General features: G+C 49.1%; 10 protein-coding genes across 10 annotated transcripts; 6 read left to right on the forward strand and 4 right to left on the reverse strand.

Annotated features, from left to right (window-relative positions):
- Positions 1 to 336: 336 nt before the first annotated feature.
- Positions 337 to 2,244, forward strand: FIESC28_02799 (uncharacterized protein; the record flags this gene model as incomplete). Its single annotated transcript, XM_031156948.1, has 5 exons — positions 337 to 356; positions 408 to 595; positions 646 to 898; positions 1,341 to 1,399; positions 1,448 to 2,244. The coding sequence occupies 5 exons, from the start codon at positions 337 to 339 to the stop codon at positions 2,242 to 2,244; spliced, it is 1,317 nt and encodes a 438-aa protein (XP_031018900.1).
- Positions 2,245 to 2,380: 136 nt separating this feature from the next.
- On the reverse strand, positions 2,381 to 3,246 carry FIESC28_02800 (uncharacterized protein; the record flags this gene model as incomplete). The annotated part of the gene is made up of 2 exons (XM_031156949.1): positions 2,381 to 2,735; positions 2,783 to 3,246. 2 exons carry the CDS (start codon positions 3,244 to 3,246, stop codon positions 2,381 to 2,383), a joined length of 819 nt encoding a protein of 272 aa, XP_031018901.1.
- A 1,102-nt stretch (positions 3,247 to 4,348) lies between these two features.
- Positions 4,349 to 5,388, forward strand: FIESC28_02801 (uncharacterized protein; the record flags this gene model as incomplete). The annotated part of the gene is made up of 5 exons (XM_031156950.1): positions 4,349 to 4,632; positions 4,676 to 4,908; positions 4,953 to 5,054; positions 5,124 to 5,310; positions 5,364 to 5,388. The coding sequence occupies 5 exons, from the start codon at positions 4,349 to 4,351 to the stop codon at positions 5,386 to 5,388; spliced, it is 831 nt and encodes a 276-aa protein (XP_031018902.1).
- A 541-nt stretch (positions 5,389 to 5,929) lies between these two features.
- FIESC28_02802 (uncharacterized protein) lies at positions 5,930 to 9,955 on the reverse strand (the record flags this gene model as incomplete). Its single annotated transcript, XM_031156951.1, has 2 exons — positions 5,930 to 6,011; positions 6,069 to 9,955. The coding sequence occupies 2 exons, from the start codon at positions 9,953 to 9,955 to the stop codon at positions 5,930 to 5,932; spliced, it is 3,969 nt and encodes a 1,322-aa protein (XP_031018903.1).
- A 2,570-nt stretch (positions 9,956 to 12,525) lies between these two features.
- FIESC28_02803 (uncharacterized protein) lies at positions 12,526 to 14,088 on the reverse strand (the record flags this gene model as incomplete). Its single annotated transcript, XM_031156952.1, has 1 exon — positions 12,526 to 14,088. One exon carries the CDS (start codon positions 14,086 to 14,088, stop codon positions 12,526 to 12,528), a length of 1,563 nt encoding a protein of 520 aa, XP_031018904.1.
- Positions 14,089 to 15,235: 1,147 nt separating this feature from the next.
- Positions 15,236 to 16,213, reverse strand: FIESC28_02804 (uncharacterized protein; the record flags this gene model as incomplete). Its single annotated transcript, XM_031156953.1, has 3 exons — positions 15,236 to 15,323; positions 15,477 to 15,872; positions 15,924 to 16,213. 3 exons carry the CDS (start codon positions 16,211 to 16,213, stop codon positions 15,236 to 15,238), a joined length of 774 nt encoding a protein of 257 aa, XP_031018905.1.
- Positions 16,214 to 18,641: 2,428 nt separating this feature from the next.
- FIESC28_02805 (uncharacterized protein) lies at positions 18,642 to 19,215 on the forward strand (the record flags this gene model as incomplete). Its single annotated transcript, XM_031156954.1, has 2 exons — positions 18,642 to 18,917; positions 18,973 to 19,215. The coding sequence occupies 2 exons, from the start codon at positions 18,642 to 18,644 to the stop codon at positions 19,213 to 19,215; spliced, it is 519 nt and encodes a 172-aa protein (XP_031018906.1).
- Positions 19,216 to 19,963: 748 nt separating this feature from the next.
- FIESC28_02806 (uncharacterized protein) lies at positions 19,964 to 20,632 on the forward strand (the record flags this gene model as incomplete). The annotated part of the gene is made up of 1 exon (XM_031156955.1): positions 19,964 to 20,632. The coding sequence occupies one exon, from the start codon at positions 19,964 to 19,966 to the stop codon at positions 20,630 to 20,632; it is 669 nt and encodes a 222-aa protein (XP_031018907.1).
- Positions 20,633 to 21,344: 712 nt separating this feature from the next.
- On the forward strand, positions 21,345 to 23,465 carry FIESC28_02807 (uncharacterized protein; the record flags this gene model as incomplete). Its single annotated transcript, XM_031156956.1, has 1 exon — positions 21,345 to 23,465. The coding sequence occupies one exon, from the start codon at positions 21,345 to 21,347 to the stop codon at positions 23,463 to 23,465; it is 2,121 nt and encodes a 706-aa protein (XP_031018908.1).
- An 812-nt stretch (positions 23,466 to 24,277) lies between these two features.
- On the forward strand, positions 24,278 to 24,940 carry FIESC28_02808 (uncharacterized protein; the record flags this gene model as incomplete). Its single annotated transcript, XM_031156957.1, has 1 exon — positions 24,278 to 24,940. The coding sequence occupies one exon, from the start codon at positions 24,278 to 24,280 to the stop codon at positions 24,938 to 24,940; it is 663 nt and encodes a 220-aa protein (XP_031018909.1).
- Positions 24,941 to 25,256: the final 316 nt, after the last annotated feature.

Consider the following 25,256-nt stretch of genomic DNA (forward strand, 5'->3'; position numbering starts at 1 on the left):
ATTCTCGCAAATTAAATTGATTTTATTCTATGTCTTCAAGAGGAAACGACAGTGAAGTACATCAAGCCAATATATATCCAACTCTCAGTATCAGATCAGTCAGCTTAGGTGATCTACAAGCCCCGCCATCGGTCTTCTCAATACCGAGACCCCCACTTTTCCTCTCCTCGCCTTGATCACCTCTTCCGTCAGCACTCTCGGCTTGGTTTCCGACTTCAAATCTTGTAATCCACAGCTGACGAAAGCCTCCACCACGCAAACTTACTATACATACAGCTCGGCTCAATAACCTTTCGCTTTGACTTCCTCTTTATTCACTTTTCAAGACGGGGGACAATGCGTTCTTTTTCTGGCTGGTAAGAATTGCCTCACTGGGATGAAATGGTCGCTGATTGACGTGGTGATAGTGAGACTTGCAGAAGCAGAAAGCTCAAGTGCGATGAAGTGAAGCCGATATGTGGAGCCTGTACGAAGAGTTCGAGGGAGTGCAGTTATTCGAAAAGATCTGTTTTCCGACCGTTCCAGAGCTACACCGGACCATCGCGGAAGGATGTATTTGACCAGGACCACGTTTGGGTCGAAGTCCCAGATGAACGTAAGTACAGATGCTTCAAGTTCTATCTTGTCGCTAATGAGATGGTACAGTTCACTTCGTTCATATAGAGGATCCATATGCTGAAGAGACAGTACTTGATACCACTATCGAAACGGAAGACACATCTCGGTCATCATGTCCACCGGCCGAGTTCTGGCAAGAGCAAGACTCTATCACTCTAGCTGAGGAACTTCAGTTTGACTCCAGCATACCTCCGACGCCTGCTCATGACGACTATGGTATCACTTCAAGGCTGGCAACACTTCATCTAATAAAGCATTACAAAGAAGGACCAGGAACATGGTAAGTCCCCTCGTCCTGATCGCCACCATCAAGTCTGACAAGTAAGGTTCGACATATTCGACACAGGCTGTTATTTCTCTGGCAAAGTCCCAGTAAAAGCAGCTACATCTCCTCTTCTCAAATCCTCCATCTGCGCTATATCCGCCAAGCACTTATACCGTCTCAACAAGACCAAACCCCATCCATCCTCCGATCGATGGCTCTCATATGACTGGCGCTACGAGTCAGCAAAACATTACGACGAAGCAATTAACCACCTAAAAACTGCAATCGATCTGCAATCTTACGAGAATGACCTCAGTGAGAAAGAAGATATGCTAGCAGCTGTCGCGATCCTTTGTATTTATGAACTTATGAATGCGCCTGGGACAGCGTGGAGGGCACATTTGAGTGCACTTCCTTTGTTTCAAGATACGGGTGGTTCACCGGTTGTAATTCCTAGGACGGCTATACAAGGTCCTATTCTCTGGAGTCTAGCAAGGCAAGATTTACTTTGTGCCTGTAAGTTTCTCATCTGATTATATAATTTTGTAATCTGACAGCTAGTAGTCATCAGCGAAACACAAACAAGACTGGATCTGAAGGATGTCCGTCTCTGGCAAAACGCCGGGCTGGCAACCACGGAAGACGGGAGTCTAATGCCCTTCAGTCCAATCGACATTCGAACATCAGCCGATATTGAAGAGGATACCAAGAGTAACGAGTTGACGTGGCTGATTGGTAAACTATTGAATCATCTGACTTCAGGAGATGCTATAAATCCGACGGACTATGCGCTACCACATGGTCAACGCCCGACTGTTGGTGTGACTCAAGAGCGGTTGTTAGAGCGCTGGAAGATGCTTCTGTCGGAATTCAAGAAGTGGTATGAGAGTCTTCCTTCGACATTTACACCCCATGCAAAGACTCCTTACCCGACCAGTCCACAATCTTATTTCACGGCCTTTGAGCAAATTTGGTACGAACTCCCCATCTGCGCCGCAACAATGCAAAACTACTACATGGCCATGATTCTCCTCCTCGTCAACCAACCCCAAGAATCCACCTTTATCCGCTCTACTGTCTCGGCACGATTAAGCTCCTATCGAAAGATCCAAGAGGATGTACATCACTATGCAAAAGAGATTTGTGGTATCAGTCTTGCTGATCCTAGTGATCCCGTAAGAGCGAATTCTGTACAAGCTTTGTTTGTCGCGGGCCAGGTGTTTTATGAAAAGGGTGAGCGGGAAGCTGTTTTGAAGTTGTTGGCGGATGTGGAGAGGGATTTGGGGTGGACTACGAGGTTTCATAGGGCGAAACTTGTTGATGAGTGGCCGGGGATAATTGAAGATGAGAATTATGAATGATGGGTTCAACTATATACGAGACCAGCCTTGTGGCTGACTGCAGTGAACTGAATGAATCGATGTTAAATATTAAATATACAACCAATACCGGTGCCAATTCTCTCACTATCGATGGTCCCAGTCATTTCAATGAAGGTTACAGATCAACATCGCAAACTTTTGTCAGGGTAACGTCATCGAAATTGAAGATGACACTACTAAAGTCTCCAGTACCAGTACACACAACCTGGAGTGACAAGTTCACCTCGTCGAGATCCTGGAAAGCAGGCCAGAATCCCGTCGAATGAGCATACATATCCGATGGATCGTTGGCGAACACGGAGAGCAGTCGACTGGTTCCGATCCTGGGTATGATGTAACAATTATAGCTGCCAGAATCATTATCCACCCAAGTAATACGCCAGCGGAAGGAAAGTTGGTATTCGCCTGCTTTGATGTTGTGTAAGGTCTGCGAAATCGACTGGGGCGGACCGTTATAGACTGTTACTTCTCTGTATATTGTCAGTATGTCGTGTTGTTATTTGTTGGTATGTCTTACAGGTTGTTCGGATTGGAAGGGGTGTAATCGCTTTTCACTTGACCATCATGTATCCAAGGGGACCCGTCGTTGTTGTCGTCGAAGCCTGGGTTGACAACGACCTGGGTCTCGATGCAACTTTCCGCTTCGATAGTGGTGGTGCTTGCAGCAAGGGTTGTAGGAGTCTCTTCGATCAGGGCGGAGGAAGTAGTAGCATCAGCAATAGCCGTGGTCTCAGCCAGAGTAGTCAGGCTAGTCTCAAGGATCGTCGAAGACGAACCCTCAGCAGTAGACGTGGTCTCGGTTGATAGTGTTAAAGAAGTCTCGACCAAGACAGAAGACGTAACCTCGGAAGCGACAGTCGACAAGGCCTCGCTCTGGACAACGGAAACAGCAGTCGATGTCGCCGGCTTACAAGGACTAGCATCAGCTCCAAACAAGCCAGCAGCGACAACGGCCACGGTGAGGATGGATCGGCAACCCATCTTGAAGGATAGCGAATGAAGGCGACTGGAAACAGCGCGAGTTTGAAAGAGTGTAAGATTCAAAACTGGAGTTTTCTTAAGTTTCTGTTTTTTTTTTCATGGGGCCTCCTATTTATTCTAGCTGAATATTGTTGTTGGTTGTGTTGTGAAAATGGGTCTGGGCTGATATTGCCGGGCTAGTGCCAATAGTCACCCAAACTATTGATGCCAAGTCGTTTGCATTTTATTTCCACGGCGGACTAGAACGGTCTACGCAGGGGCTTAATAGCTGTAAGCATAATTTTAGTGAACTTCTTTTCTTTCTTTTGTTGGTCGAGCAAGTAGGTGAGGGAATGACCTTCGCCATTGCCCTCTAGACTAAAGCTGTTCCATTTCAGCTGGACCAACATCCAAAAAGCATTTTGCAGTGTATCCTGCTTATCGGGAGCATCACTTATTAAAAAGCTCTTATGCAAATCTTTAATATATAATTAGTTAAGTTAAGCTTGTAAAACTTCTGAGCGGGACAGTCTTCAGCTAGCTGTTTGGATGCTCCGCTGTTGGAAGGGGTGAGGTGATTTCAATGGTGGACGTGGAATTACAGCGTTCGCGGTGACTATTTGTCACTTCCATACCATTATGTACTCTTATTAGCGACAAAAGAGCTCGTATAATTGGAAATGTCTTACCAACTTCAACTGTCAGAATGACAGTCAACCTGCATAATGCAAGATTCTCTATCCTTCCAAATTCTAGCCGGAAAGAGAAAAGTATTCATAAAGCATGCAGTAATTCTGGCGATGCATTGTGTTCGTGCTCGGGATAGTTACCGATATAGCTATAATCCTGCTGCCTGCTTGAAGTTGCACCTCGCCTTGATAACCATTTACAGAACAACAAAGCTTAAACTCAAAAACGACCTCCACATATGCAGTGTCACGTATCAGGCCTCAAACCAAGGAACCCGATATTTCACGACAGAGAATATGCTGATCAGACCTAAGATGCATAGTTATAAAATGCCTCGTAACATCTAAGCCATCATTATATATCCACTACTCCCATCGTCCTTTGTACGACCCCATTCCAGCATTCCAACTGTTCCAAGCATTCATATTTCATGATGAACCGCCTCAAAGATAAAGTCTGCATCGTAACAGGCTCATCCTCCGGTCTCGGCCGCTCCATAGCACTGTCGTACTCCTCTGAAGGCGCGCACCTCATCTGCGCAGACCTCCAACCGCATCCCCGTCCCGCCAACATCCAAACAGAAGAAGCCATTCCCACCGATGAACTCATCAGAAAGAACGGTGGCAAGGCAATATTCGTCAAGACAGATGTCACTAAGGTCAAGGATGTTGAGGAACTGGTAACTCGGGCTGTCATCCAATTCGGCAGAATCGATGTGTAAGTCATGTCCCAAGAGAAGATACAACAGCTAATAGGTCAGCTTGGTAAACAACGCAGGAATTTCTCTGGAAGCGGGCCAGCCTCCTGTACGAATCCACGAAACATCCGAAGAGCGCTGGGACAAGACGATATCCGTGAATCTCAAATCGATTTTCCTAACAACCAAACACACCATCGCCCAAATGCTGAAACAAGACAAGAATGAGGACGGAGATCGAGGTTGGATTATTAATATTTCTTCTATCCTTGGTGTCGTTGGTGGCTACACCGTTCGTTAGTCTACCTTCCAATCAGGTAGATGCGTGCTGACAGTATAGCTTCATACGCCGCCTCAAAAGGCGCAGTCACGAATCTCACCCGTTCTGTGGCGTTGGATTACGCAAAGGATGGAATTCATTGCAACGCGATTTGTCCCGGCTGTAAGTCGCATAATCCGAAGCCACCGCCCAGAGCTGGTACATCGGATAGACTAACACGACATCCTACAGACACAGAAACAGCCATCTTTGCAGACACCATCAAAATGCACAGCAAAGAAGACATCCGTGCAAAACATCCCTTGCACGGGACAGGTAAACCACAAGACATCGTCGGCGCAGCTATATTCCTCGCTAGTGCAGAAGCAAGATGGATTACAGGCGTAAACCTTCCAGTCGACGGTGGATATACAGCGCAGTGAGTAAGCGCCACCAGGACTACGAGCTCAACCATCACTTCAATGAGGATAGCCAAGTCAAGGTCACGATCATTTAAGGCATATGGAAGCAGCAAGACTAGATAAACAATCCATCAATTTATCTCAATTCAGCTAGTAAACCCATTATCATCCATCATCTACCTCATACACTAATACAATCCCATCGCTATGATGTTTTAAAACGTTCCCTTTCTACATGCTATGCCCGCTGCCCAGTATAACACAATTCCAACCCAAGACGCAAAGAAAATGACAAAGCGAGAGTACAAAAGAGAGATTGACAAAGGAAAATGTTTCAAAAGAGTGCCGACGATCACGCTCCTCTATGTTGAGGTATGTCGGTGATGCCGTGGTGTTGTTTTGTGTTGACCGATCTCTTCATGAGGTTGTTAGTGGTCTTGTTTGGTGACCCATCTCTCCGGAGATGTCTTAATGGTCTTGTATAATCGTCCACCAAGTGAACAAGTTTCGCATCAAAAGCAAAACGCCCGTAGTAACTCATGGTTGAAATCAGAAACGCCCGTACATGTATATCAAAAGCCAAGTCAAGCATCATATTCATGACACGTGCAAGACCTCCTTCAACCATTCAAGGAGTCACGAATCCGCAGACCCATCGCTCTGCGAACTACTCCTCGCAGCAGCAGAATTCAAGTTCTTCCTTCTAACAATAGAGCTCCTGTACACACGTTAGTAACACACCCTGAGTAACACTGGGTAGAGGGGACAAACTTACAATCCCTTTCCTCCATCTCGAGGATCCCGAACGATGACAAGCTCCTGCGCACGCTTGGGATCCTTGGGTCCCTTTCGTCCCTTGGAACTAGACCTCACAGCCGCGACACCTCCACCGTTGTGGATCTGTGCCACTAAGGCAGCGATTTGTGTTTCGAGAGAGTTCACCTTGGATGTAGCTTGCTTCTGAGCCTTCTTGGCTTCATCGAGTTTCTTCATGAGATTGTTGTTCTCGGTTCTCAAGGCATTCAGAATAACAGCTTCGCGCTCCGCGGTCTCGAGTTTCTTGTTCAGCTCGTCGCGCTCGGCAATAAGGGTGGCGATCTGCTCCTCGGCAGCGGTGAGCTTGCCCTTGAGATCATCGCGGTCGGTAGTGACTTCGTCAGCCTTGGCTTGGAGAGCGGTGGCTTCTTCTTGGAGGGTGGTGAGCTTCTGGGTGATCTCGTCGCGCTCCGCGGTTAGGGTGTCGACGCTGAGTTGCAGACGGCCGGCGTTTTCGGCGGTGGCTTCGAGTTTGATGGTTAGATCGTGGTGCTTCTCCTTGAGTTCAGTGTGCTCGGGTGTTTCGGCGGCAGGGGCGGGTTCTTCGGGGGCTGGAGGGGCAGGTTCTTCAGGTGCTGGGGGTGCAGGTTCGGCTGCGGGCTCGGGAGCTGGGTCCTCGGCCACAGGCTCAGGAGCGGGCTCAGCAGGAGCTTCCTCGGGTACAGTCTCGACTGACACGGGCTCAGGTGCAGGGGCAGGTTCAGCTTCGGGGGCAGGGTCTTCAGGAGCAGGAGCAGGAGCCTCAGGCTCGGTGGCGGGCTCAGCAGGAGCTTCAGCAGGTGCAGCCTCAACCTCAGCCTCGACCTTCACCTCCTCGGTCGCAGGCTCCTCCTGAACAGTCTCAAGAGTCTGCTCAGTCTTGGCAGTAGCATCCGACGCGGTAGTAGAATCGCTGATAGTGCTGATGCCACTAGAGATAGTCGAGATAGAGCTGGACACAACACTACCCGCATCATCCCTCAGACTCAGATTCTCAGACCTCAAGCCACTGACTTCGACAGACAGTCTCAGAACCTGTGCCTGTGAGTCATCCTGTTGACTCAGAAGACCCTTCACCTGCTCCCTCAAACCCTCGCGTTCACCGTGCAACTTCTCGTACTTCTTCTTAAGCAACTTGCGCTTCGCCTCCATCTCCTCCATTTCCTTAGCAACACCCTCCTTCTCCTTGCTGATGGACTCAATCTGCGACTTGAGCGCTCCGTTCTCTGAGTCCAGACCAGCAATTTGGGCCTCCTTGGCCTCGGAGTCCTTGGCCCAGGTCTCCTTGTCCTTCATCAGATCGTCGATTGTCGCTTGGAGTGTTGTAACCTGCACCTCTAGAGCCTTCTTGTCGGATTCAAGGCCGGTGAGCTGTTCCTGGAGTCGCGTCTTGTCGGTGGTCAGATCAGAGATTTGGTTGAGGAGGTTCTTCTTGTCCTCCTCAAGACCGAGCTTGTCCTTGCTGAGAGACTCGACTTGGCCCTTGGAGTTCTCACTCTCGGTCTTGAAGCGGTCGCGGTCGACGGACATCTCACCGAGTTCCTTGGACTTCTCGACGAGGTCGGTCTCCATGTTGCTGACACGGAACTGCATGGACTCCTGCGAGATCTCCATGGTGGCGATGCGGGCTTCGTAGGCGGTCGCCTGAGACTTGCGAATAGCCTTGATGTCCTCCAGCTCGCGCTCCAGGTTGATAGCCTTGGCTTCGAACTTGCTGTTGTTCTGCGTAGCCTCCATGCTGTTCTTCTTGAGATCCTCATAGTTTCTCTCAAGAGCAGCCTTGAGTTCACGGTGCTTGGTGAGATGGTCCTCAAGCTCCTTGACCCTGTTGCTGAAAGCGGCCTCAGTCTTGATAAGCTCATCGCGTTCGAGAGTCAACTTGGAGACGATCATGTCACGCTCCTTCTTGGCCTGGTGGATGATCTGATCCTTCTCCTTCTTGACCTGCTCGATAGCGTAGTCACGTTCCTTCTGGAGCTTGGCGATAGCCGAGTCACGCTCCTTCTTGGACTTGGCGATGGTCATGTCAAGATCCCTCTTGGCCTTCTCAGCAGTGGAGTCACGCTCACGCTGGAGCTTGTCGACGACAGAGTCGCGTTCGCGCTGGATGCGGTTGACCATCTCATCGCGCTCACGCTGAAGACGGTGCAGCTCAGCGTCGCGCTCCTTCTTGGACTTGGAGATGGTAGAATCCAGATTCTTCTGGGCTTGCTCCACAGCGTGGTCGCGTTCGCGCTTGAACTTGTCGACGTTCTTGATGGCTTGGTCACGCTCGTACTTGAACCTGTCGAGGACCTGCTCGCGATCCTTCTTAACCTTGTCAATCGACATGTCACGGTCCTTCTCGAATCGCTCCAGTGTGCGACGCTGCTCGTCGAGCCTTGTCCTTGTTCGCTCAAGCAGACGAGTCTGCTCTTCGAAGTCGGTGACAAGTCTATCACGTGTAGCCTGAGCCTTGTTCCTCTCCTCGCGGAGCTCATCCTTGTCAGTCTGCATGTTGGACAGTCTGTACCGAGCATCACTGAGATCCTTGTGCGTCTCCTTCTGCTTCTCCTTGAGGGTCTTGAGTTCCTTGCGGAGGTTCTCGAGCTCAGCCTGCATGGTCTCTTCCACATCGTGGCGTGAGCGAGCTCGAGGTCGAGAAGGAGGACGTTCAGGCTGAGGAAGCTGACGTTCCTCGGGGATGCGTTGAGGTGGAGGTGCAGTCTGCGGTTGTTGCTGGATCACAGGTTGGACGAAGGGTTGCTGGATGGGCTGGGTGATGGGAGGGCTGATGGGAGCAGTGTATATGACTGGTTGGGCGGGCATGATGGGTTGGGTCATCATTGGTTGAGGAGCGACAGCAGGTGCTTGAGCCATCATTGGTTGGCCAGCTGGGTGCTGAGTGTAGGTGGACGACGACGATGTGGTCGTCGTCGTTGTGTTGGAGTGGACGAGGGTGCCATTAGCCTGGTTGGTAGCCGGTTGCTGGATGGTAGCTTGCTGGGTGACCTGCTGAGGCTGTTGTGTGATGGTCTGCTGCTGCTGCTGTTGTTGTTGCTGTGGTTGAGCATTGACGAGGGCCTGTTGAGCAGTAGGCTCAATGTGAATGTGATAGGTGCGACCACGACTTCGTGATCTCTCCTTGGTCCTCTCCTGCTGACGCTCAGTCTGACGTCCAGAAGATCTCTCCAGTTGACGATCCTCCTCAAACTCAACCCTCTTCTCACCAGGACGAGACTGTTGTCTAGAGAGGGCACCAGTCTGACGAACAATAGATCGTGATCGAGTAGGTGTCTTGGAGTAGTCATCCTCACTCTCACTCATGACAGTAGTAGCCCGTGTGGAGACGGAGACATTGGATGAACTGCCCCATCCTAGTTCAGATGCAGAATCCCAGTTGTCATCAGACATGTACTGAGCTCTGGGTGAAGGCTCCGGTGATCCAGTGTCCTGTGTAGATCGGAAGCGCAGCTGAGGAGGCCGAGGTTGGAAGGGCTGTTGAGGTTGGAATCCGAAGCGACCAGACTCCGGTCGTCTGTACTGAGGTGGTGGTGATATGGACGAGACGTCACTGGCTGAAGAGACGGTGGAGACCTCGGATGGGGCAGTGGTGGCTTCGGAGACGGTAGACAGACCATCATCATCTGGTCGACGAGATGGTGGTGGACGAGAGACTGATCGGTTTCTTGTGAGGGCAGTCGACGTGTTGACGTTGTTCCTTGAGTTCCTTGAACTGTCGTCCGAGTTGTTCCTGGGCGGGTTACCCCGGATTGTGAGGGCCATGGCAGTCTCCTGCTGTCTTTGCTGTTCAAATTGTGACAGCGGATCAAAAGGCCGACGGGAAGGCGCCGGCTTTGTCGCCGTCTTCTGTGATGATTTCCTCATATTGAATGAGACTGTTTGTGTGTGTGTATGTATGTGTCGTTGATAATATTAAAGAAAAGACGAGTTTATTTTCTTTCTCGCTCGTGGGTACAAGGGTCCGTGGGTGATGTGATCGGCAGTCGGCGGTGAGGATGGATGGGTGATGGTGCACTACATAAATGGTGAAGAGGTCACAATAAAAGGAACAAAAGAGGCCTCGCTGGATTAATGTTGTTTTCTGTGCAGAGCTATTCTCAGAGGGAAAAAAAGAGAAAGAAGAAGAAGAGGGAAAAAAAGGAATCAGCTCGGACTGGAAATAAGGTGTGCAGCCGCCAGTTTTGTTCAACCTCTTTTTTGCCTTGATCTACAGAAAGAAGACAGACCGGGGGACACCAGAGCCCGAGCCAAGCCCAACCCATTCTGAGAGTCTTCCTCTAGAAATCAGTTGGTTGATCCACTACCAACCACAATTGCACATTACATTGGGCACGGCCAGGCGCAGGACAGCTGGACCAATGTCTACCGAATCGGCTGTGACCATGACGCGTGAAGGCATGATCCCTGAACGGCAGAGCGGGAACAGAACAAAAAAAAAAAGAGGCCCCTAGTTTAGTTGAACAAGGTCTCGATTGGACTTGACGCGGGGTGAGGCTAAGCTCTGACAGTTGATTCTACAGTAGTCTCAAGTGGCAACTGGCCATGTGGACAGGCGTGGTTGAAGGGAATTATCCCCGGTAAGTCTAACAGGTAACAGTAACAAGCGGCAGGGGTAGAGGGTCCTCCCCGGCCCCTCCGCTGTCGAAACAAGGCCGAACGAAAGATGTCTGTGCAGTGACTAGCTAGTCACCGGAGAACTAAGCGATAACCTCTTTTCTGCAAGAAAGGGGAGAAGATGAATGCAAGACTCCATACCGCTGTGTGTCTTACGTGTACAAGACCATACCAGAAATACATACATTACATTTACATGACAATCTCCATTTTGTGCAGAAAAGACTTTTCGCTTATTTTTGCCCTATTTATTGTCCACAGGAAATGCAATGGATCTATGCATATAGTGTCCTGTCTGTCTCCATATGTTGTGTCTCTAGACGTGATTGTTCTGCGTGATTCTCCTCCCCCACAACTCAGCATGCCCAATCATCAAAATCAGGGCATCCAATAGCTTCCGTCTCTACTGATCAGCGGCTTGGGCCTCTAAAACTACAGGGGGGAGTCCCTGTAGTTTTTGAGGCCCCATTCCACCTTAGGTCCGTCGGGCTGCAACGTTTATGTGGGGGTTTCCGATTCGTTCGAGAAGGGTCGTAAAAATGGAGTTCTTCTGCACAGCACCAGAATAGAGGCACCAAGAGAAACTCAAGTGAGGCAGAGAATTCTTTGGACAGCATTGAAGAGGGAATGTGAGTAATAGATATACACGAATCCCTTTGTGACTCACTGACAGTTCAGCTAGAATTGGCTGGCTGAGCTGGTTAGGCGCGTAAAAAGCCGCAGGTCAGGTCAGGTCGGGAAAACAGGCCCTCGCTTAATAAATTTGAGGCTATTCACGTCCAGACGCTGATCACTTCCATCTACCGTATCGCTATCAATCTCGGCGGCTTCAAAACCCCGCAAACGGGGGTTCCAGTTTCAGATCGACTATGCCCAACCTCTTCTAAGCCCTTAACCAAGGCCTCGGTGATTTTGCATTGTAAATTCGAAACGACTATGGCCTCGGATGTCATTTACTGTGGCCTCGAATGTTGAGGAGGCGGGTAGTAAGCTGAGGCTCAGGCGTCTAGTCATCGCCTGTTAGCTGGCAATCGTAGTCATCGCAGAGCCACAATTAACAGCCGTAAACGCGCTGTACCAGGAGACAACAAGGTGATTCCCAGTGACAATCAACCTCGCCACAAGGACATTGCCGAAAAGATAATCGCGGCAATGTCAATAAAGCTTATTCCTTGTCTTGGTCATGTGGATCGAAATCCAGACCGGACAATACCGAAAAAGCTAGATCAATCGAGAACGGTTGAACAATTCATCCTCCATGGTCAAAGCTGAGCTCGCCCCTTCATCTCCACGATAAGCGCTGCAAATGGCCTCGATCTCATCAGGAGAGTTTTGCTATGTTACGCGTGTGCATGAAGCATTTTGTTGCCTGGGCTACAGCAGGAGCACGAGCACGATGCAGCATAGGTACAGTAGGATCGTGAATGTACGGAGCATGTATGTACAGTAGGATCGTATCACAGTCACACGCACAGAAAAACAAAAAAGAGCTCCGGATTTACTCGCCTGTTTTTGAGGCCATCCAGTCCTGGACCTGGTCTTGTCTCGCCCTATTATATGGGGAGTGATGACTAAGGTTGAGGAGACATGCACAATTGATATATGATCAGTAGATATCGGGATTCGCCTTGATATTGTTGGCGGCTGTGAATATGCCACGCAGGATGGACAACTGGAATCCACTATACTACCTCGACAACTGTAAAATCAGGTGGCGGAAGAAACTGTTATGGAGAAGACGGAGAACGGAAAAGATGATTATTGGACTAAATACAATGCAAGATTATGCAGTACGATAGAGATTCAAAGCCACAGATAAATCAAGCCACATCGACAGCTACTCCAGGAACAATCATTCCCGTACTCGTCGGTCCCATATATCCCTTCCTAGCACTAACAAACCACCAAAGACTCACCAGAAACGTTAGTCCACCCCAGATAACGCAAGTATAATTCATACCCTCCGGTGTAGCTGGCAAACTATAAGGAAAACAATAAATGACACTCCAAATGATAAGATAAGCACAAGCAATGCCGTTGATGATAAAACCAGTGATTCCATGCATCTTGAAAGGCCCGTAGGTAATGTTCTTCCTTCCGCTGAGCAGGTTGGGAAGGATGCAGCATAGGAATGAGCAGCTGCAGAGTAAAATGAATGTTCCGACGAGTGCGTTGAAAGCTGTTGTGCTGCCGACTTGAATGGCGCCCAAGATAGTGACGAGGACAGCTGTTGCTAGCGTAGACCAGAGTGGCATGTCGAGAGATTCCTTAAGATGGCCAAAGACTGAAGGGAAAGGTGTAGCACCATCGCGAGCAAGAGCCCAAAGTGTTCGTCCGCAGGTGATGTAAAGTCCAACAACCGTCAAAGCAATACAAATCATAACCAACGACAACAATCCCGTAGCACCAGCCGCCGAACCCGTTGCCTGCCGATAGATCTCCGCGATAGGATACGCAGATTCGAACAGCGCGTCGTAATCGTTGATGGCGTACATGATAGCAATGAGATAACACAACCCAGTAACGAAACCAGTCGCTACTTGGAACAAGATAGCAATAGGCACATTCCGACTCGGGTTAGGAATCTCCTCCGCTAACTGCGTCGTAGCATGCACCGACCCAACAGAATAAGCTCCATTCAACATCCCCATCACAAAAACAAATCCATCAGGATATCCCATATCAGCCGTCCAATCCTTCCACACAAATGCAGAACTCGCATGCGGCGGACGACCTCCGTGGCCAGGCATCGCAGTAACTGTAACAACCGTGATAACAAAACCTGCAAGAATGATAAAAACGCCAAATTTGTTGAGGGCGGGCATAGCGCTGTTCCAAAGACAAACAGCCGCGCATGATAACCACGTCGTGATGATATACGTGACAAAAACATGCCAACTCTCCGCAACAAAACCATCGTGATTCAAAGCATACATTTGAACAAGCGTGTTGGCGAGAATACTAGACATACTAGCGCATCCAAGACACCAAGCAAGATAATTCCACCACCCCGCAAAGAACCCCAACACGCGTCCCCATTTCTTGCCCGGCGTGACAGAAGCCCAATGATACACACCAGCAGAAGATGGAATCGCGCTGGCGAGTTCTGCGACAGAGGCAGCGACGGTCCAGTAGAAGATTGAGACCACGATGAATTCGTATAACACGCCTGGTGGTCCACCGTTGAAGATTGCGACGAGGATGGAGCCGCCGATTGCGGGCCAGACGTTGCCGACGACAAGACCTACGCCTGCTAGGGAGAGGAGTGTGAAGTTTTGGGGTGGTGCTTCGACGTGGATATCGAGATCCCGAGAGGGTGTTTTGACAATGGCATCGTTGTCGTCATGGCCCTTGTGCATATCCATCTTTCGAGCGTCGTCCATGGTGTCGGCCTGTCAGGGAAAAGAAGGACGGTTGAAGTGCCAATTGAGGGACTTCAGACGTTCTTAAACGTCCCGAGCTCTCGGTTTCGACACTTTTGCCCCCGGACATTGTCGCATGTTCCTTCCAAAAGCGGTTTGGATCCCATCTCTAATCTACGTAGCGTCACATTTCCCCAGGATGTCTGTTATCTAACGCTACGGAGGATAAGGGTGGCGAGCTGTCGGCTGAACTATCCTAATAAGTCGATAGTTGGTATATGGCAAGGGACATGATAGCATTATGAGGTTCATTGAAGGGCTTATGGCTGGTCTAGATTGAGGATATACGAGTATGGCAATCAGTCAATTGTCTCCGGTAGTGAACGCGTCTGGTATCTGATTTTTTATCTGATAAGAACATCGGAAGTGGAGCTGAGTTCAGAGATTCTGGATCTGGGGCCAATCGTGCGGGGTAATTTCTGTTAGTCATCGCTGTTCTGATACTTTGAGTTCAGGGTAAGTGACGCGACAATGAACTCAAGAACTTGTCAAGGAACGCGTCCAATTAGGGTCGTTTATATCTGGAACATCGTTTTTGGTTTGTTATACTATCTCATTTACTGTCATAAAGAAAAGAGGAATTGTAAGAGTGGACTGTGGTAGGACGTTGTGCTTCTGTTTTATTTGTCATCGTTCTTTCATTGATTCCAAAAGTGTTACGAACACAGCTTCAGCTCTTCTACCCGAGTCGATGGCCATTCCAGAATGCCAACAGAAAAGCTAACACAAATGAACACATGTCGATTCACATAAACGGATATGGAAACATGTAACTATAGGATACCCGTCTCATTTACAGCGCAAACACTGTTCTTTGCTGTAATCCCAAGGTTTCAGTGATTGCCCTTATCTTATCGATACTTCTATCGATAGAGTATCTTATCTTGATAACGGTCATATCAGTTGGGAATCTTGTACAACAAAGCATCAGTCGATATAGATCTCAATCTATATCACAGTATGTCATGCATGTGTTGTGCATCTGCTGATTTGTCTACAGGATGAGCTGATGATCCCAATACTCAGTCCATCAGCAACAAAATCAACAACAACAAAAAGTGTGAAACCAGGCCAAATGTTACATACTATGTCGCATCGCCTATCCAACCTAGTAAGTATTGCCCATAGGCGCAGCATTCCAATCATTCTCAAATCGATGCCAACCACCATACTCAGGCTCACTCCCCATATACAAACTATGCACAACAAAATCATAGTGCCCATCAGAAGGTGTCTGCCCCCCACAAACATTTCCCCCCATAGCAACATTCAAAAGAATATTCATATCCCTCATCGGCCTCGTACCTTCCGGTATATCCCCCTTCATCACAGGTCTTCCATCAATATACCAAATCATTCTGCCCTGATTACCCTGCTGAAGCCACGCAAGGTCGTACCGCACAGGCCGATGCTGCATGTCGGGAATCTTGGTGCCAAGCACGCGATGCTTGTCCGGCTCATGGTGCTGTCCCCAGTGGAGACAGGAGTGATTCTCCATATCACCGTTCCACGTCTCCGCTATGTCGACTTCGCCGTCTGTGGGCCAGGAAAAGGGCTCCTGCGGGAGAAGCCAGAATGCAGGCCAGATGCCGCTTGCGCAGGGTGAGGTGAGGTAGGCGGTGAGCACGCCTTGGTCTCTAGACAAGGTCTGGCGACTTACGAGTCGAGCAGAGGTATACCGCTTTTCATTGTCAGATTCGCTGTTATTTGCGATAGCTCTTAGAACAAGTTTTCCATCAGGTGTACTTGAGACTCTGGTCAGTAAAATTCATGATATTGGGGGGAGGTGGGCTTACTGGAAGGCGTTTTGTTGATCGGCGGTGTAGTACTGTAGCTCCTGATTACCCCAGCCATCCGGGCCGTTACCGATCTTTGCGTCCCACTCAGCGGAAACGGGAGCATCGGGGCGGAATTGGGGCTGCCAGTAGACGTGGCCTTGTTCCTGAGGTTGAAGTGGATGAGGAGGTACAGGAGGCGGTGGAGGATATTGGTGAGGATCCTGCTGCTGCTGGTCTTGAGCTTTTGGCTCACCGACTAGGTTTTCGAATTCATTCTTGAGACGTTTAAGATGGTCTTTCCACGGCATGATGAAGATATTTGAGATAAATACTGGTTAGGGATTGAGGGGATGTGTTTAAACGAGTCTATATATCTTCAAGGGAGAAATATTCTAGAGTCTATTACTTGGCATGACGTCACGAGCTTGCGCGGTTTAGTGGCTTTGTGTTGCCAAGTCTCAACAGCATCACCAACAATAAATTATCACGAATGAAGCTATACAAACACAGCAAAAGGGAATAAATGATGGACAGTATGATGTTGTGGCAACATACTCAGTATTGCCTGACATTTTAGCGATCATCGAATCATAATGAATGTCAAACTTGGAACGCGATAAGAAACATTCGGGCCTTATCTATCGCGATGAAAAGAACGGTGAATCTAAAGGCCAAGACATTGCCTGATGTGCGATCAGATCGGATTACGATCCAGTTAAATTTCCTTGCTTCGGCAGACGCCGCTGGGAAGTATCAGATGGTTTTTGGCTATCGGAAAATTTTATTCAGGCGAGGGACTACGCGATACAAGTTGGAATGATTTACATGCCATTCAGCAAGAGTATCGTTGGATTGAGATGGTAATTTGGATGATAATTGAGGATTGAAACGCCATAAGATGCGAACAATTGGTATCAGAATAGAGCCGCGTTTCGTCTCGCTGTTGTGTCCATTGTTTCGTTTTTACGCGTCGCATCTCCAGTGGATGGCTTCAGTGGATAACCTCACTGAAACTCAGCACACGCGTTCGCTAAGACAGCAATGACCTGACATGTCGAATAAATATTGCGCGTAACACGGCTTCTTATCGGCAATCGAAATGAGACCCAGAATAGAAGTTTCAATTGTCGGGCCATGATGAGATTCTGGATTGGGAACATCTTGTGGTTTTTTGTGGACGATGTGCCGATTCTCAGCCTCCGGAAGATCCCGACCAGGGGTTCCGGCCAATTTTCACTCTCATGGCACCACCCAACGGCCTCGAAACGCCGTCCACCACGCCATGAAAACAGAGATTGACAATGCGAGATAGAGCAATGATATATAATATTCGAGGATATCTCTTGGTTTGGAAGGTATCTCTACAGTAATATTCACATCAATTGATCATTCAACATTGGTTTCTCTGCAATACCACATCATCCAATATGCAACCCATCCTAAGAGCTATGCCCGTCGAAAAGTGAGCCTCCCTTATCTTATCTGTTGTATCCATTCTAACAAATCAGGATTGTCCCTCTTCTCTTGACAGTCGGTAGCGCCACAGTTGTCGTAGGCGGTGTTCGCACGACGCTCAAGCCACAGACACGGTCTTTTGATAGAAGACTCACTTCATCATACAGCACAACACAAAGTGAAAAGGTAGCCCACCCTTATTCCTCATTATCTGAATAATAAATACTAATTTGTGTTGGTAGACTATGACAAATATGATCTATAGCACTTGGCTAGAAGACTAAACCATCAGAAGAAACGCGGGCGTTTTAGCGACATCACGAACAATACCTAATGCATATTCCACGACGACACATACATACAAGCGACACACATACAAGGGCTTAAAGACTTGCTGGCAAGATCAAAGCGAGACTATAGCCTATTACGATTCAAGACTAGACAAAGATAAACAGCGAATGATAGAATTTAGGGATGTTTCCCGCTTGAAACAATTCGCCTACTTGCGACAACATTCCGCGATTCGTTAATGACATTGTGATGCGGAATTGACAGCTGTGACTCACATTTAATTACATCGACCATTGTTTAAACTGCTTGAGGCAATTGCCGACTCTCAGCCGCAGCGGAATTGAAGCGCGACGGCCAGCTGCCGAGAGTAGCGCGTTTCAGCAAGCGTTTAATTTAACCATTATCTTGGCAACCTCTCATCGTTCCCATGAATACCGTAGCCGTTGTGATATTCGATGAAGTTTCTGTGATGACCAAAGAGATCATGACAAGTCATACTCCTGTGCTAACTTTATTCCAACCATACAAACTGACACTCTCCACCTTCGACAGTTGAGGTCGTTGATCCCCAAATCTGACGCCCTACCCCAAATTGGTGGCGCTTCAGTTTGCCTTGTCAGAACAGCTGAGCCCAAGTACCGAATTAGATACCATTTCCCCTGCCGCAGGGCTGAAAAGCCGTTCCGCATGATGTGGGTGTGATTGGATGTTCCGCGCCTCTGTAATTTCGTGGGATGCATTGGGGATGGACAGTGTTGATCAGGACGCTAGTATCAGGCAGTTGAGCTGAGTTGAATATGCGGAACGTGATGACCTTGAGCTGATAGCTTGCCTTGGGAGGATAAAAGAGTCGGGTTCTCGTGTTATTTCACTTGTTGTCCCAGCCAAGTTCCCATCCTCACCTTCAAAACACCAAACCTTCCAAATTAACTTTATACACAAACTCAAGCTCACACCATCCCATCATCCTCTCTACACAACACAGACTCAATGGCCGCCCAGACGCCAAACAACGGTCCCATCGACCACAATGACTTGAACGAGTGGAAAGACCGTTTCAACGATGTCCTCACCCGTCCCAAGGAGCACGTTAACTCCAAATCCCCCACGACATCTCAATCTTGGCAAAACAGCCTCTTTGCTTGTTTCAGCCCTATTGATCTCTGTGCTATAACATGCTGTGTTCCTTGCGTGACTTTTGGAAAGACGCATCATCGGCTGCGAAAGGGCGGGAATCTTGAGGGTTATGAACCTATCAATACTTCTGTACGTTCTCTCTATCCCCAAACCGGGGAGATATCAGTTGCTAACGTGTTTGCAGTGTCTCTTGTTCTGCGGCTCCACTTGCTTTGGTCTTCACTGGATTCCCATCGCTCTTCAACGCGCTGATCTGAGGGAGAAGTACAATCTTCAGGGAAGTTGTCTTGTTGATCTTGCTACGGCTTGTTGTTGTGGGTGCTGTGATTTGATTCAGCAGGACAAGGAAGCTGAGTATCGGGAGGCTCAGGGTGCTGGTTCTACGGAGGGTTATAAGGCTAATGAGGGAATGACTGTGCCTGCCTAAGACTGTCACATGAATGGGAGCGAGGCGGCTTTGAAGTAATTAGTAGTTGGCTGTCTCTTGTACTATGGATGATACCCTGCGATGGATTAATGGATTGTCTGTAACAGATGGCATTGATAGCAATACCCTTCACCACGTGATATTTGTGCACAGAGTCTTGCCCGCGAAAAATATCTCATCGTCTCAATATCACTTTTAGGCATCGATCACACCGTCGAGAAGCTTCTGGTCACAAAGAAGATCGGATTGCGCCCTAAGATTGCAAAGTGCCCAAGAGATTTCTAGTCGCAAACTAAGTTCAGTCATGGAGAAAAAGGTAGTCGCAAAGTAAGTTTCGGTCGCAAAGAAAATTTGTAGATCGCCTGACATGAAACACTTTCCCGCGTTAATAAAAGTCAATTCATGGCTGGCTGTTGCTTCACGGGGCTGAACGTTATTGTAGACGATGACTCTTTATCTCATGATTGGGTGCGGATCTGCCCGCAAACGTACCCCGTAAAACGTGACGATTCCCCACAGAAAATTTGGCATCTTCATTCCCCCCTTTACAGCCGCACTAACCTCTTTTTGTCACCGCATTCAACTTTCTTCAACGACATACCGACAGGTACCAGATAGAGTAGGTATGGAATCTAATGGAGACCAGATGCAGGATGCTCTGCAGTATCTAATAAATCCTATGGATGCGGCGCAAATATCAGATGGAATAGATGGGTCAAGCCACGGTACGCCTTTCACACTCACCATCATGTATACACACTCACATAGTATAGACAATCGTCCTCCAATTCCTGGTACAAGCAGTGAGATATACACATTCATCGACGAAGAAATCGTTCCATCAACACCACCAAAATTACACCCATATCTCCTCGTCAACATCGGCTCAGGCGTGTCATTCTTCCAAGTAACTGAAACCGAAACAAAACGCATCTCCGGCTCTTCCTTCGGCGGCTCAGCACTCTGCGGTCTTTTAACTCTGCTCACCAGGGCACGAACCTACGAGGATATGCTTTCCCAGGCAGAGAAAGGAAACAATGCAAATGTGGATAAACTCATCGGCGACATTTACGGCATGGACTACAATAGAATCGGAATGAAAATGACCGCAGTCGCATCTACCTTTTGCAAAGCTTTTAGCCTAGAGCACCGAGCTGCGCCCGAGGGTGAGAATGGTGCCGATTCGAAAACCTTTTCTGATGCGGATATTTGTCACTCGCTCGTATTCGCCGTGTTCAATAATATTGGACAGCTTGCTACGCTGCATTCTCGAATCCATGGAAATCCGGATATTTACTTCACGGGACCGTACGTGCAGAATTGTCAGTTGCTGGTCAGGACGCTTTGTATTGCTGTGCGGTATTATTCTCAGGGGGAGAAGAAGGCTCATGTCGTGGTGGACGGGAACACGGTGTGAAGTTTGAAAAATTCTGCTTCATCACGAGGATGGAAAAGGGCAGAGATGAAAATTCTAAAGGAGCAAGAGGACTGCGCCATGGTGATAGATCAATGGCGTGTTATTGAGTTAAGGCAGGATAGAAGATCGAAGAATACCATTTCATCAAAAGGACAGAATAGGGGATGGTATCGGAAAGAATGAAAATTCTAAAGGAGTAAAGGTTTTCCCCTACAGTAATTGACCAATGCCGTGTTATAGAACTGTGTCACCAGTACAAAAAACCTGTATTAAACGTCCGAACAATGGCCGCAACGACGCCATCGGAGAGAAGGAATTCCTAAATGTTGAAAACCTTTTGAAACAAAAGAAAGAAGAGCATTGGGGACATCTACAGATTAACTTTGATGTTATTGTATATAAATCACCCCTTCCTCCCCTGGCCGTAGACTTTCTTTCATTCATTCATCCATCAGTCTTCGCAACGCAAGTTCTCATTCTTCTTCGTAGCAAGCCTATTCCCATTAAACAATTCATTAGACATTTATCTATTGTCTAAATCATCAAACATTTGTCTATACTATCAGACACTTGTCTTTACTCTTCTTCCTCTTCTTTTCTCTCCTCTTTGAGATAAACTTTATACCTACATCTCACTCACTTACACCTTCTTCCCGTCCCCTTTCTACAGACACTCTCTCCCTTCACCTTTGTAGACATATCCTCCTTCGATATGTCCTTCTATGGTACCTACGCCGGGGCGGACTTCAACCTCTTCGCCGAAGTACCTGACCTATCTGGCCCTGCTCCTGCTACTGCTCCTGCTGCTGCTCGTTCCCCTGCTGCTGCTCGTTCCCCTGCTCCTGCTCCTGCCCCTTCCCCTGCTCCCGCTCCCGAAATGGCGTCACCTGACAACGCGGCTTGGGCGAGGTTACTCGCTCCGCTCCAAGCATATCCCCAAGCCGTATTCCTGATGCCCGAGGGTCAGGGAGCATTTGACGCTGACGTCTTCCACGAGGGCCTCGAACCGCAGGTGCTCGGGGACTTCTTTGTGGCGGACCCTCAGCTACAACATGATGAGGTGCCCCCCGCTAACGGAGAACCGTCTCCCATCGAGGGAGACAATTTGGAAATGAATCAGGACATGGACATTAATGGCCTCGACAACGACTTTCTTCTCTTCGGTGATCCTATCGAGGGCCACCAGCCCTCTGACGACACAGCGTCCCCTGAGGAGAAAGCCTCCTGTGCCGACACAAGCTCCTCTCCCGACACGGAATCCCAGGCACAGGAGAGGCCCGCTCCCCAGACTGCCTCGGAGCTCACCGGCATGCGTCTTCCTTGCGTGCCCGTTCAATATGCAGAGAGGAACGACCCTGCCCCTTCCCCTGCCGGAGCAGCTGAGGCACTGGACACTCCTGTCCAGATGCCAGCGCCCGAAAATGTTGACGAGTCTCTTCCCGACGATGTGCCTGCCGAGAACCCTCTTCCTGCCGTCGCTCCTGTTCCTGTGGTCATGTCTCCTCCTCCCATGGCTCCCGAGGTTGACGAAGACCTCATTCTTGCTGCCTTGAACGACCCTGTTTACGTGTCTGATGTGCTGGCCGACGCAGATGCACATGTTGCCCAGTTGAACGCCAGGAACAACAATCCTGTTCCCGCGGCTGGCAATGTGCCCATCCCACAAAACAATATGTGGAATGGCCAGGGCATGCAGCCTCAAATGAACGGCATTTTTCGCCCTTCCCCTGCTGGCAATATCCCCACGCCACAGGACTACTTCACCGGGATGGCAGGACAAGCAGGCATGGAGCAGATGGCCCTGCGTGCCCAGATACAAGCTCCTTATGCTTCCGGGTTCAACCCTTCCCTTCCATCTAACATGCCTACCTTTGTCATGCACCCCCCCGCCCCGAACTTTGCCCAGCCTGGTGTTCAAGCCGGCACTCCCCTCAACTCTAACTGGGGTATGCAGAGCGGCCACCTTCCCGCCCAGAGCCATCACCAGCTGAACGGGCACATACGCCAGGCTGGGCAGCCTCTTATGCTGAGCGTTCCCCAGCAGTATCAAGCTCCCCAGTCCTTTGGACAAGCTGGACCTGCCCCTCTCGTCAACGGGACTTGGAATACAAACGCACAAGTTCCTGCGTTGAATGCCCCCCGCCAGATGGCTCCCGCCAACCAAATGGTGAATGGTATGGGGCAGCATCAATCCTTCCAGTCCCTTGGCCAAGGTGCTCCTGCTCCTGTCTTGAACGAAGCCAGGAACGCCTCAGCTCCCATAAACGGTATGTTTCAATTCCCCACAGTCGATTCTCCAGAGGTCTACCGGTCGTTCTGCCAAAGACCCAACAGCAAACCAGGCCATCAACTTCGCGCATATTGCATCGGATGCAAAGCCCCTATGAAGCAATTCGGCGTCCGATGCGACACTTGCAAATTGATGCATGGGCTAGCGCCCAACCTCGTGGGTCGCTCGTGCATCGCCTGCAAGAAAGAGCTTGAGCCTGGCACAAACAGAATCTTCTGCGACGAACATCACACGGGGAAGTACCAATACACCGATCGGGAGAAGGAGACCTTTCGGGCAGAGGGCATCTGCACCGAGTGCAGGAAGGTTGACGCAGAGAACGGCGTGACTTGCAAGAACTGCCGGGAGTCTAAGAACCAGGGGTACAAGAATCGAAAGGACGAGGCCAAAAGTCAGGGCATTTGCCAAGAGTGCAGAAAGCCAAATCCCAGTGGCTGGAACAAGTGCGATGATTGTCGGGAGAAGGACAATGCCAAGCGACGAAAGAGGCCCACTCCGGAGAAGGAAGATGGTATGAGAGGAAAGAGGCCCAGAAAGGCATAGGCATTGAGCAGAATGGTGATATCTCCTGTTCGACCTTGAACTTAGAGGTTCACAGTCGAGGAAGCTATTTCCAATCGAGCTCTGTGCGCTGTGCCTTTAGGCTGGAATATTATCTGTTGGACATAAACTGTCTAAATTATTGTTGCTTTAGGATGGGATATCCTAATTGATGGGCACAAATTGCCTAAATCATTATTGTTTTAGTTTAGCCGGAGTTATTGGGAATTGACAGCTAATCACACACACAATCTTTGCATGGCCACCCGTGACATGATCTTCCTTCCTTCACCCACCAGAGATGCCTCACATCATGACATTACCCTTTCCCAACTCTACTACAATGGGTCTTTCACGTGAGATGTGATCAGACAAGGTTTGTGCAGATATTATGACTTCTTTGCACACGCATAACCTTTTTTTATGCGCTGCCCTGTACATGAGGTTTGGTCAAAATGCCTTCCTTGCTTCGATCCGGCTCTTTTCCCTCTTCGTTCCACCCACATCACCACGTGAGATGAGAAAGATACCCGCAATGCGTACTTAATAAAACAACACTTTTGATCACACGAACGTGAGATGCGTTCGTCTTCCCGACAACAGAAGGTGATGGAAGATGCTGCCACGGAAGTATCCTGTTCACCGTCCAATGACGCGCCTTCCAAGCGACGAGTTTATCTTTGTTAAGTTCAGAAGGTGCACCTGTCCACTTCAAGGTTTCAGTAATGCAAACTCACACAGAACAGATAAATAGGACAAGATGGCTCCTTCCTCACGGGCGCACTCAACTTCTCTTCTACAAAACAGTCACCAAGATGAACTTCCCAACCTTCCCCGGACAAGACTTGACCAACAACAACATTGATCCCACGACGATCCCCGAATTGCGGTCTATCAACAGCTCTTCTATTAACAAGAGATCTATCAACAAGAATTCTACCAGCATGAAGTCCAAGAATAAGTCTACCAAGAAGAAGTCTACCAAGAAGAATTCTGCCAGCAGCTCTTCCAAAACAACTCACCCCCCTCCCAACAATGCAGCGCCCGAACAGCCGGCCCAAGGCCATTCCATTCCCAACCCAGACGAGCCTGACTTGATCGATTACACGACGCATGAATCACACAAGTCCTTTACTGAGTTGATGGCTGATGCTCCCGATTTCATGAATCTTACAGACAGGGTCATTGAAGAGTACAGGGATGTTGCTCCCACTTTCTTCGATCAAGCGGAGGCATATCAAGCGGAGATCGACAGAAACCCCCACCTGTACGGTCGTGACGATCCGGGTCTTGTGGAAGGGGCAGGAATTCAGGGGTTCCCCAACGGCCTCGAGCCGATTGCTGAGACCGTCGAAGACCAGCCATCAAACCAGCAGCAGCCGCCTCTCCTTCAGACGTTCGATCACCAACAGACAACACAGAGCAATGTATATAACCCTCCGAGTGGCAGCAGCAGCGGCGCGCAGCCTTCTAATTAGGAGAACGGAACTGCAGCCAACATTGATCCTCCCGCCGCTCCCGCTCCCGCACCTGCTATCGAAGCCGGACCTTCCCATCGTGCAGCCCAAGCACCCCGAATTTCCGAATTCTACTGCTTAGATTGTGGTACAGCGCTGGAACCAGGAAGAATAGCGCTGCGTTGCAGCGGACATCGTTTGCCACGAGGCAGATATTGCATCAAATGCGGTCAAGCACACGTCGAGGCGCCGCGTGTGGTCTGTGACCTTCATGGGAAGAAAATCTTCGAAGCCCCGCAAACGGAAGAACTGCGAAAGCAAGGCTTGTGTTATTCAT

The sequence above is a fragment of the Fusarium coffeatum genome (genome assembly GCF_003316985.1).
Source record: "Fusarium coffeatum strain FIESC_28 chromosome Unknown BRIP53273_contig_61, whole genome shotgun sequence".
Lineage (NCBI taxonomy): Eukaryota > Fungi > Ascomycota > Sordariomycetes > Hypocreales > Nectriaceae > Fusarium > Fusarium coffeatum.